Raw genomic sequence first — 11,648 nt, 5'->3', positions numbered from 1 at the left:
CCCTGTCCCCACACCCAATTATTCATAGTCTTTTTGCTTTTTTACTTCTTTAATATATTCTGAATTTAATTATTTCTCACTACCTCCATTCCTACCACTCTAGGCCAAACCACTATCATTGCTTACCTAGATGACTACTCACCCTCTTTCCAGGTAGACATCTAATCTATACTCCTTATGGATTAGGCAGCTAGGGTATTGTCTCTAAAACACAAATCTGCATTGTATCAAAACCTAAGACCCTTCAAAAAACCTCTCAGTGCTCTCAAGATCAAGGCCAAAGTCCTTATCTTGGTATTCAAGGCTTGCTATGATTTAGAAGCAATGAGAATTTGGGTACTAGAGCTGGAAGACAAGGAGGAGCTGTGTCTAGCATGAAATAAAGCCCTGTGGATGGGGAAGGGAACCTAGGAGGCAAGAAAGTGACGAACTGATAGAAACTTGGAGGGAGCAACAATTCAGAGAAAGAGAGGAGTCAGGAGAACAGAGGCCTATCTTAAATGTGTGGGAAATGTGTGTGTGTGTGTGTGTGTGTACGAATTATCTATAAAATGAAGGGATTGATGTTTTATTAGCTTACTAAAGGAAAAGGTGACCTCATAAAACAGAAGAGGTATGACGATTTGAATTACTTTTGAGTGTAAGAAAGGCATTGAATTTCTGTAACTGACTGCTGTGCTGAATTTTATTATGGTTTCTATGGTTTTTAGTTGATGGTCTTGGGTTGTCCAGGTCTGCATTCATATTACTCAATAACTAATGACAATTTTGTCTCATCTTATTTTGTTCTTTTGAATAGACCCAATTACTTATGCAAATTTATTAGGTGATAAAGGTGTCATTTCACATCAGTGGGAAAAAGAGATTCGCACATGGTATAGGGATAAGAAACTGTGATTTTGGAAAATAATTAAGCTGAACACTTACAAAACAGATTTTGGAATAATCAAATATTTAAATGTAGATACAGAAGTCATAAAAGTGCTTGAAAAAATAGGGATTGTAATATAGGAGTGTGGAAAGCATCTTTAAGCATGAAGCAGAGAAAGAGAAACAATCTAAGTGTCCATATCCGTGTATCCTGGACTGGTTAAATAAATTATGGGCCATCTATACAAGAAAAAATTATTCATCTGTTAAGAAAAATGTGCACTATGGAAAGCTGTTTAGAATATATAATGGGCGGGGCACCCTGGGTGGCTCAGTGGATTAAAGCCTCTGTCTTTGACTCAGGTCATGATCCCAGAGTCCTGGGATCAAGCCTCCCATCAGGCTCTCTGCCTGGCGGGGAGCCTGCTTCCCTTCCTCCCTCTCTGCCTACTTGTGATCTGTCAAATAAATAAATAAAATCTTTTAAAAAAAGAATATATAATGGGGAAAAAGCAGGTCACAGAACAGTAGGTGTTGGATACCATTTGTGGGGAGAAAACCCAAATAATTAGTATATGAATCGAAAAAATCTAGAGGGATGTATATCAAAATGTTGGTAGTGGTTATTTCTGGGAAATAAGATAATGGTGGCCTTTCATTGGTATGTTATATATTTCTGCATTATTTGAATTTTCACAACACATTACCTTTGTAATAAGAAAAAAAGATATAAAAATAAATACATTCAATGAATGAATCGCTTTGAGAGGATGATTTTAGTTGGAAGGTCTGCAGACTGAGTCTGGTACAGTGGCATAAACATGGGCTTTGGCGTCAGACAGCCCTGAGCAGGGCCCCATTGCCCCACCCCCAAGGAAGGAGGGGGGTGGCAGGGGGCTGCGGAAAGGGGCTGGGCTGGGCTGGCTGCAGCTCTAGTCCTGGAGGCTGAGACTTCGAGAGGGATTGCGAGAGGGCAGACTCATCCCGGACTTGCTCGAGGACAAGGTGAGGGGCGTTGAGATTTGGGTTTCCTGGCAGCCAGACAGTGATTTCAGTCCCCTCCAACCTATAGCCAGGCAGGTGGGCAATACTTACTGCACCACTGCAGCTGAGGGAGAGATGACCTGGAGCGGGATGTAGGCAATGAGGACTACATAGGGTAGCAGGCGGTAACGACTGGGAATCAGAGACTAGTGGGGGGAGGAGAGGAACCAAGTTCGTGGGTGGCGGACTGGGAGGGGGAGGGGAATACTGAGGAAAAGTGGAATCCAGAGAAGAAAATAGAGAATGCAGAGAAGGGTTAAGGAGTGCTAGGGAAAGGGGTGCACAGGTAACACGGGAGGATGTAAGGAAGGAGAATAAGCAATTCTGTGAGGTAAAATAGATAATGCGAGGGGGAGCAGGGAGCAAGGCAGAGGGAATACGGGCGATAAGGAATAAGTAGCAGAGAGGGGGGGAAGGGCAGACTGGCTGCAACCGAGGCCCCCTAGGGAGGCGGAAAGGGGCGGGGCCACTTCCGGTCTGGAGCGGGGAGGGCAGTCTAGGAGTTTTGGAGGGGCTTGGAGAGTGGACGCACTCTGAAAATTAAGGAGGAGGTGAGCTGCGGGGCCCGGCTCTGGATCACAGCCCAGTAGGGATCGGCCCCACCCTTTGGGATCTGGAGAAAACCTGCTGTAGGGACCGGATCATACCGGATCCATCCGGATGGGAAGGGAGGGGGCTGAACCCGGTTTGGCTGAGCCCAAGATGGAATCACTGGCTCCATTCTGATTTGAGGGGGGGGGTGTATTAAAGAAGGGGCGGAACCAAGATGCGCTTTGCCACAGGCTGGAGGGGGCGTGTTGTGAAAAAGGGCGGGACCGGGCTGTAGTGTGGATTTGGGGTGGGTGTAAGGAGGGGAGGGGCCAAGACCGCCAGACACTGCGAAGATTTTAGAGGGAGCCATGTAGGGGAGGGGCGGGACTGAATGGTACTGCGGACCTGGAGCAGGGAGTGTGTTGGAAGGGGTGGTGGACTGAGTCCGGGCCCCTGCGCATGCGCACTGTGGATCGCTAAGAAGGGGCGTGTAGAGAAAAGACGGCGTAGAGACGGGGCAGCTACCGAATGCGCATGTGCACGGTGGACATCAAAAGAAAGCTTGTTCTGGGAGAGCGGGCGGGGTGAGGTGGGCCCTGCAGCGAACGCGCATGCGCATTGTTGGCCTGCGGCTGGGTGGGGGGGTTGCACTAGGAAAAGGGGCGGGGTCCTTAGAGCTGCCGCGCTGGCACATCTTCCTGGAGAAGGGGAGGGTGCGGCTGCGGAGAATTGGGATCTAGACGCTTTGGATTATTGAATCTGAGAACGGAGTCATTGGGGCTGGGGGAGGGGTTTGGGATTGGGGCCCTGGGGAAAGTGAGGATCAGCTTCCAGGCAGAACTGGAGAGGACGATCAGGAGCCCCACCTCCACCCCACTTTGACACAGGCCTTCTCTCCTCAGGCTCAGCGCTCGCCAGGCCAACTTGAGACATGTCTGACACAAGCGAGAGAGCTACGGGTCCAACCCGCTTCCAGGTAAGGCTTCTTTCTGTCCTCTACCTTGCTACTTTTCTTCAGCCCCTGTTCCTGCCTTAGTTCCCTTGGCACCACCCCTCCCATCCTTGTCCTTCTTTACCCACATAACTGCCTGGGTGCCCTCCCCCCGCCACAGTAGAGGGAGGGAGGAAAGTAGGAAGGAATGAAGGATGGAGAAAAGAAGGAGGGAGGTGCCCTTCTTTTGCCATCACCACCTGCTCAGAGGAAGGAGAGGCCTTGTTGGGGTTAGGTGGACAGAGCACACTGTAAGGAGGAGTTAGTATAGGTCAGAGGAGTGAGGCCCTGGAATATTGGAACCATTCGCCTAGTTAGGGGTGGGGAGGTCTGTGAGCTTTCCTGCTTCCTCATGCAGACTGAAGCTTCAGAGAAGGACAGTGGCTTGAAGATACAGACCCTATTGACAGTGACTCAGAACTTGGAGGTCTCAGAGACACTGAAGACTTCAAAGGCACCAGAGGTCTCAGAAGCCATGAAGGTGTCAAATGCTGCAGGAGTCTCAAAGGCCACAGAAGTCTCAAAAGGCCCCAGAGGCTCAGAAGGCAGCTGCCACTCAGGCCTCACCTACCACTAAGCTGACTGATACCCCAGGTTCTGGCAGTTGAAAAGAAGAGTCCAGCAGCTGACACCAAGATGCAGAGTGCTGACCCTCAGCCTGTGACAATGCCTGCCACTGAGACCAAAAAGGTCAGCTGTGTGGCTGATACGAAGGTGGTTACAAAGGCCCTGGATACTGAGGCTCCTGCCTCTCAGGCTTTGGCAGATGAACCTAAGCCTGAGGGTGCAGCTGCTCAGGTTCAGGAGAATCAGGATACTCGGCCCAAGGTCAAGGCCAAGAAAGCCAGAAAGGTAAGACCTCTATAATCACCAGTCTTTTCTTTCTGCTTCTTTCAGTTGGTTCATTTGTTCTGCAAACATTTAGAAAGTTCCCTGTGCTGGTTAAGGCTGGTGGGAAGGAACAACAAGAGGCATGTGATGTACTTTCTCTCTGCAGAGTTCACAGACTTATAGAGAATTGAGATAGTCCACGTAGCTGCAATGTGAAAATAAAGCGGTTTATATTTCCATAGTAGCTACCATGTGTTAGACCTTGAGCTAGACGCATTCATATAGATTATTTCATTAAATCCTGAAAGTAATCCAGTTTTATAGAAAAGGAAGCTGAGTCCCAGAGAAGTGGGGTGACTTTTTCCAGGGTGGTACAAGCAGAGTCAGTGGTGGACATAGGAAGAGGAGAATCCTTGGGCCCCAGCCTTAGGTTGCTCCAGGCCTGGTAGAGAGATGAAATTCCTGCATGGGAATCAGTGAAAAACAAAGCCAAGACTCAACGTGGCCAGTGTCTAGTTAAGGTGTTACTCTAGGGGTGGGATTAATGGGCCTTCTAGAAGAGATAAGATGAGGGAAAAGGACCACCTGCTCCATTTGACAATATTGAACTTCCTCTCCGTTGATGCAGGTGAAACATCTGAATGGCGAAGACGATGGAAACAGTGATCAGAGTCAAGCTTCTGAAACCGCAGCTGGCCGAAGGGTCTCAAAGGCCCTAATGGCCTCAATGGCCCGCAGGGCTTCAAGGGGCCCCATAGCCTTTTGGGCCCGCAGGGCATCAAGGACTCGGTTGGCTGCTTGGGCCCGGAGAGCTTTGCTCTCCCTGAGGTCACCTAAGGGGGCCCGTAGGGGCAAGGCTCGCCGTCGAGCTGCCAAGCTCCAGTCATCCCAAGAGCCTGAAGCACCACCACCTCGAGATGTGGCCCTTTTGCAGGGGAGGGTAAGAACCCTGTTTTCTCCATTCTGCCTTATTTACTTCATTGCCTGTCTTTTCTGTCTTCTTCTCAAATGTTCTGCAAACATATTTTGATCTTTCTACCTTTTTTTCCCTTTTCCAGGCAAATGATTTGGTGAAGTATCTCTTGGTTAAAGACCAGACAAAGATTCCCATCAAACGCTCAGGTAGAGTCCTGCTAACCCTCCCCCTAAGCTGTGCCCTCCGCTGCCCTCTTTCCCATGTGCTGAGGACATTCCTTGCCCTTATGCTCCTACCTTTGTACTCCCAGAGTTCTAATTTGGTAGTGCTAGCATCTCTGTTCATTACTTCAGAACCTGTTTGTGCCACCCACAGCAGGGTTTGCAGAGGGTCTTTAGCTTGGATTTGGGGCCACCTGGCTTCCCTTGAGCTCAGGTGCTTGCAACACTCTCCCCTTGCAGACATGCTGAAGGACATCATCAAAGAATACACTGATGTGTACCCTGAAATCATTGAACGAGCAGGCTATTCCTTGGAGAAGGTGAAGGGGCAGCCATGGGGGATGGATGCAGTGGGGAAGCATCGAACTGACCAAGTGTACATGTCTGTTCTGGGGTGGGACCACAGAGACTCACTAATTCAGCCCTATCACTGTGTGAATAGATAGACAGGAAGGGGCCTCCCCATAACCAGAGTGCCTAAGGAGGGACATAGACTAGTCCAGGGTCACATAGCAAGTCTCCTAAAAGCACAGCTAGGACCCAAGCCACCCGACTTAGTCCTGCTTTTGTCTGCTGCTGGAGATGTCCTATAATGCATTTTACATGCTCTCGTCTTCTTTCATTCCCCATTCTCTGTCTCCTTAGATTTCCACAAATCACAGAGATGATGCTGAGAACAACAGTAGATTTCTTACCTGTTTGCTGTGAGCCAACCACTTAGGTTTATCTACATTATCTCACTTACCAACCTCCCCTCCCACAACACACACTCACAACCACACCTGCATCCACACCCATACACACCTAAGTACATGGGAGCTGTGGGATGCTCAGGAAGCTGAATTTGTGATCTTAACAAGCTGTTTTCCCCATCCTAGGTGTTTGGGATTCAGTTGAAGGAAATCGATAAGAATGACCACTTGTACATTCTTCTCAGCACCTTAGAGCCCACTGATGCAGGCATACTGGGAACGTAAGCTGGGAAAGAGCTGGGGTGGGAGACTCTGCTTTTGTCTATGGCACTACCCCTTCCTGTCATCTCTCCCCATGGTCCCTTGGGAGAGGTAGGAAGACAGGACTTAAAAAGCCCCTGTTCCAGTTCTGTCACATAGTTGGAGCCCTGCACATGCTAATAGTGCTTTATTATGATTGACTGAAGGGTATAGCATCTTGGAGCAGTGCATTCTTCCTGTTTTCTGTTTCTTCAGAAAACTTCCCAGGAAAGCAGACATGTATTGCATGTCTCTTTCTACTGGCTTTGGTAGAATGCTTCTCAAGGAAGGGCTCCCTGGTGTGGGTGAATCATGATGCTTGAAGGACAGCAGAATCACTGGGGCTTTGTCTAGAATTCTCTTGGGGTAGAGGGGTCTAGCAGAGAAAAAGAAGGGACTCACATTGGCTGGGTCCCGTGGGTTGTCCTAGGTTGACAGGCATCCTTCCAACCTCTTGGCAACCTGGGGTGGAGGATTGGATTTTCCCATTCTACTCTATAGGAGACAGAGACTCAAGAGTCTAAGTGCTTTGCTCAGGGTCACATAGAGCTTGAAGCATAGACTAGGCAGAATTCTGTCATGTCTCAGGAATCTGGGAAAGGATAGCCTAGTGATCTGGCTGGTGTGTTTTTTGAAGATGGCTGCTGGACATAAACCTTTTCTCTACTCTGTTATTTTCCCTAGGACTAAGGATTCACCAAAGCTAGGTCTCCTCATGGTGCTTCTTAGCATCATCTTTATGAATGGAAATCGGTCCAGTGAGGGTGAGTGGGTAGGCATGCAGCTGAATGGGTGGCCACAGTTGGAAGTCTACATGCTCATTTTCTGTCCCTGTCTCCTCTTGCCTCCTCTTGCAGCTGTCATCTGGGAGGTGCTGCGCAAGCTGGGGCTGCGCCCTGGGTATGATTGGGCTCTCTCAGTGCTTGCTGTCCGTGTTGTCATTTGGAAAGAAAGGATGGTTCCAGGATGCATCAGTCTCTGGTGGTCTGGTGGAATGGGTGGGGGTGCTGGTAAAGGGTCCAGGGTTCCAACCTAGTTGGATGGGGAAATGGTCCCAAACTTTTCCCCCTGTCTCACTATCTCTTGGGCTTCTATGGAGTTTTCCTCTTGTGCTGGTAACTTCTTTTCCATGTTGAAAATGTGTCTGTATACATCTGGGAAGTGATTGATTGAATATGATTGATTGATTGACTGATAAATTGATGGATTTTTCTTTTTCTGCTGTCAGGATACATCACTCACTTTTTGGGGATGTGAAGAAGCTTATTACTGATGAGTTTGTGAAGCAGAAGTAAGTATGTGTCATGATGGTGTATTCCATGTGTTTTGCTTATTTCAGAACTGAGTAATTAACCTATGGGTGTGTGTGTGTGTGTGTGTGTGTGTGCGCGTGCGCAGGTGGTAGGTAGCTTATTCCTGACGTAGTGAGAGGGAACAGGAGGGCACATTTCCTGACCTACATGTACTTTCACATACGCTTTTGGGGCAGTTTTTCAAGGTAGGGATTGTCATCACCAGTGTCGTCCATATTAGTAAACTGAGGTTCAGAGCAGTGAAGTAATTTGCTCAAGTAAATAGCTACATAGGTAGCAAATGGGAGAGTTATATTTAGATCCTGGCCCCAATGCCTAGGATTTTTTTTTACCATGCCAACCAGGGTTTTATAGAAATTAATCTCCATAAAGAAACGTTGTAGAGTGACAGATTTAGGCAGCCAGGTACTGTACTGGGGACTTGACTTGTGTATCTCATTTCATTTTTGTAACTACGGCGCAGAATAGATACTGCCATCCCATCCCCACTTTTAGTTGAGGGACCTGGGTCTCAGAGAGTGGAAGTATGATTATGGCCCTGGCTGGTAAGGGTCCAATTTGGTCATGGAGGCCTCCTGACTTTCTGGTCAGGGCCTACCGTACCCTTTATCCTTAGCACATGCCACACACTCCCATGCATGCAGTCAGAAATATGCACAAAGTACGCTACTCTTGGTGGACTATTTCTTCCCTTTACAGTCATTTTCTATGGTAGATTGTCGCAGGGCTCACCAGGTCATGGACACTCCCCAGTGGTAGGGTGTGCTCAGAGCTGGGGACCTAAACAAATGGCTCTTCTGTTTATAACACCCAAAAGAATCTGGGTTCATTGTGACAAGGGGCACAAAACTTGTAGCCTTCTTATGAACATGTAGCCTACACATGTCCCACCACCCCGCACCTCCAGATGGCTTCTGGACAAGACCAATGGGACAGGGCTCAATATTGGAAGAAAAGCTATAGTACTTAGTGGGAGAGGTTGCCACTTAGAACCTATCCAGTCCATACATGGGTGGGCTATGGTTGTCTTAGACACAAAGGCTTTTAACTTCTCTTTTCAAGGTACTTGGACTATGCCAGAGTCCCTAATAGCAATCCGCCTGAGTATGAGTTCTTCTGGGGCCTGCGCTCCTACTATGAGACCAGCAAGATGAAAGTCCTCAAGTTTGCCTGCAAGGTAATTGGATAGCTTCCCAAGCTTGGTATAGCAAGAGTATAGGGTGCTGCTGCCTAGGGCAGGCTGTGCATAGAGCCACTTGCGGCTCACATGTGAACATTCTGAAGCCTCTGCTTCTGGGCCAAATGTTTAGCTGATTGTACAACTAGCACATCCATTCCCTAGACCAGATTAGAACAATCGGGCTCAGAGAGGTTGTTAGGTAACATGTCCAAGGTCCCAGAGCTAATAAGTATCAGAACAGGGATGGAATAAAGTACATAACTATTAGTAGTATTTATTATATTATTACTGTTGTGTAGAGCATGAAGCATGGTGCCTGGCATACAGTTAGGTGCTCAGTTCTTGGATTCTGATCCTTCTGATGGTGGTTATTTCTGTTTTAGGTACAAAAGAAGGATCCCAAAGAATGGGCAGCTCAGTACCGAGAGGCAATGGAAGCAGATATGAAGGCTGCTGCTGAGGCTGCAGCTGAAGCCAAGGCGAGAGCTGAGATCAGAGCTCGAATGGGCATTGGGCTTGGCTCTGAAAATGCTGCTGGGCCCTGCAACTGGGACGAAGCTGATATTGGACCCTGGGCCAAAGCCCGGATCCAGGCAGGAGCTGAAGCTAAAGCCAAAGGCCAAGAGAGTGGTGGTGCTAGCTCTGGGGCTAGTGCCAGTACTAGTGCCAGTGGTGGCTTCAGTGCCAGTGCCAGCCTGACCGCCACTCTCACGTTTGGGCTTTTTGCGGGCCTCAGTGGAGCAGGTGCCAGCACAAGTGGCAGCTCTGGTGCCTGTGGTTTCTCCTATAAGTGAGATTTTCAGGTATCTACTTAGACTGGGTTGGGGACAGCTGGGGCTTATAGGGTTGGGGTAAGGAACTGGCTGGTTATAGGAAGGCCAAGGTTGCAGGACCATATGGAGCATGTGGGAAAACCCCACTCTTGGCATTTTGTTCCTTCCCTTTCGGTGACTCTCAGTTGACTTTTTACATTTCTTTTACTTGTGTTTTCAGATATTCCTAATCCCAGCAGTTTATCTCTTCAAGCCAGGGTGCATCCTCAGAAGCCTACTCAACACAGCACCTCTAGGCAGCCACTATCCATCAATTGAAATTGATATTCTACATTAAATCTATTTGCCATTTCTGAGTTTATTGCTCTTTTTTTTTGGTGGGCTGTCATATTTTGGTATCACATTTAAAAATAAATCTGTGTTTACTAGATTCAGGGGAGCAACATTAGCATCTTTCTGGGATAGCTGGTCCACATCTCTAGTCTGCAATGTAGGCAGCATTTGCAGTAGGGTGGGGATCATGAAGATTCTAAGCACAGAGGACACACTTTGAAGAGCCCTGAGGGGGGCAAATCAAGCAGAAACAGACATGTTGTCCAGAAACTGGACATCAAATACAGACTTCAGTTTTGAGAAATTTTGATGAGAATGGGAGGAGAGAGAGGTAGCTAATGGGAGATACAGGAACAAAAGATGATTTTCTTGGGAAAGGAGAGAAATGCTTTAGCAGGCAGCAAGCCAATAAAAAGGGAGATGTCAAAGACTAAATCAGGTAGCCTTGAGGAGGTGGGAGGGTAAGGCCTGGGAGAAGGGACTATCCAGAAAGGATTTGGAAAGGGACTGCGGAAAGATGTCAAGCAGAGGGGATGCTCCAATATAGGATGGAGCCTCTTGATTTTTGGGAGACCTTTCCCCCATAGTAAGGTGCCAGCAATCTTGGAATCAAGAAGATGAATTAATTTATCCCAAGAATTTGGTTCTGAAATAAGGTAATTAGATTGAGGGCACTGAGTATGTGGTTCTGCATCTTCATTACTGTGTGCATAGTATCTGACCTAGTAGATACACAGAATAGTGGAAGAGATAGATCATGGGACCCAGGCAGGCTTGGGGAGGCAGATGAGGAATTTGTGTGATGAATTGGGAGACTAGGAGTTTATGGGCAGGAGTCTCAGTGAAGTCTGAAACAGGGCAGAATGTTAAGTAAATATACCAAGTACCTGCTGTATGTCTGGCAGTGTTCTAGGGATCTGGGAAGGAGTGTTGAGAAAAACTGGAAAGATGATCTGGGGGACTAGTCATATGGTCAAACAGTGGGACAATTGTATTTAAGAGGACTGAGTGGAGAGAACTCTGAGTGGTGTAAGGTCCAAGGACTGGGTGTGTAAAGGGGAGAGAAGAGAAGATGGCATTTTCTGGAGATGAAGGGTCAATAGCCTGGGGTGCCAAGGTGTTGGTTGGTTTGTTATCCATGTGGACAGTGAAATCACCAAGGATGGTGGGTAGGAGGTTTGGGTAGAGAGGAACATTTGGAACCAGATGCCAAAGTATACTTGTGTGGTTGAAGGTGTCCTCTCAGCTACACTGCCCACTAAGACATAGGGCCTGCAGGTGATCAGAGATTGACCTTCACCCTATTTTGGGGAGTGTTCCCTGGACCTTTTTCTCCAGGAAGCCCCCAGCATCTAATCCTCCAATACCAGACCCCTAATCACTGGGAAAGAATCTTATGGGGGACCTAGAAATAGCTGCCTCTTACCTCCTATAGACTAGGCAATTAAAGATCTAAAAAAAAAAAAAAACCCAAACAAAACAAAAACCTCACCACTTCCATTTAGAGCAAGGCAGCTCCTTGCCTATGGCCATGAATCCAGACTTGCTTTTGTACTTGAGGTGTTCTTCACAGAAAAGCAGAGGTTCTTCCATTGAGTTTCATAGACCCTGGTTTCCTTGGGAGCTGGGTAGTACCTGGAAGAGAGGGTAGAC

The 11,648-nt window shown here is 47.8% G+C and overlaps 1 protein-coding gene and 1 non-coding gene across 2 annotated transcripts; both read left to right on the top strand.

The window, feature by feature from the left end:
• Positions 1 to 1,748: 1,748 nt before the first annotated feature.
• Positions 1,749 to 9,717, top strand: LOC101687630 (melanoma-associated antigen D2). The gene is given in 14 exon segments (XM_013050920.2): positions 1,749 to 1,875; positions 3,348 to 3,421; positions 3,795 to 3,959; positions 3,961 to 4,026; positions 4,028 to 4,288; positions 4,896 to 5,207; positions 5,326 to 5,389; positions 5,645 to 5,724; positions 6,283 to 6,377; positions 7,081 to 7,160; positions 7,254 to 7,296; positions 7,625 to 7,687; positions 8,772 to 8,886; positions 9,273 to 9,717. Coding segments are annotated over 13 exon segments (1,800 nt in total). The 5' UTR covers positions 1,749 to 1,875; positions 3,348 to 3,376; the 3' UTR covers positions 9,684 to 9,717.
• LOC123390389 lies at positions 8,467 to 8,593 on the top strand. The gene has a single exon (XR_006604972.1). It is a non-coding gene; the product is annotated as a small nucleolar RNA SNORA11 (small nucleolar RNA).
• Positions 9,718 to 11,648: the final 1,931 nt, after the last annotated feature.

The sequence above is a fragment of the Mustela putorius genome, unplaced genomic scaffold (genome assembly GCF_011764305.1).
Source record: "Mustela putorius furo isolate JIRA1106 unplaced genomic scaffold, ASM1176430v1.1 tig00537339_pilon_pilon_pilon, whole genome shotgun sequence".
Lineage (NCBI taxonomy): Eukaryota > Metazoa > Chordata > Mammalia > Carnivora > Mustelidae > Mustela > Mustela putorius.
The sequence above is the reverse complement of the archived record's forward strand: the minus strand, read 5'-3'. Positions and strand labels throughout refer to the sequence as shown.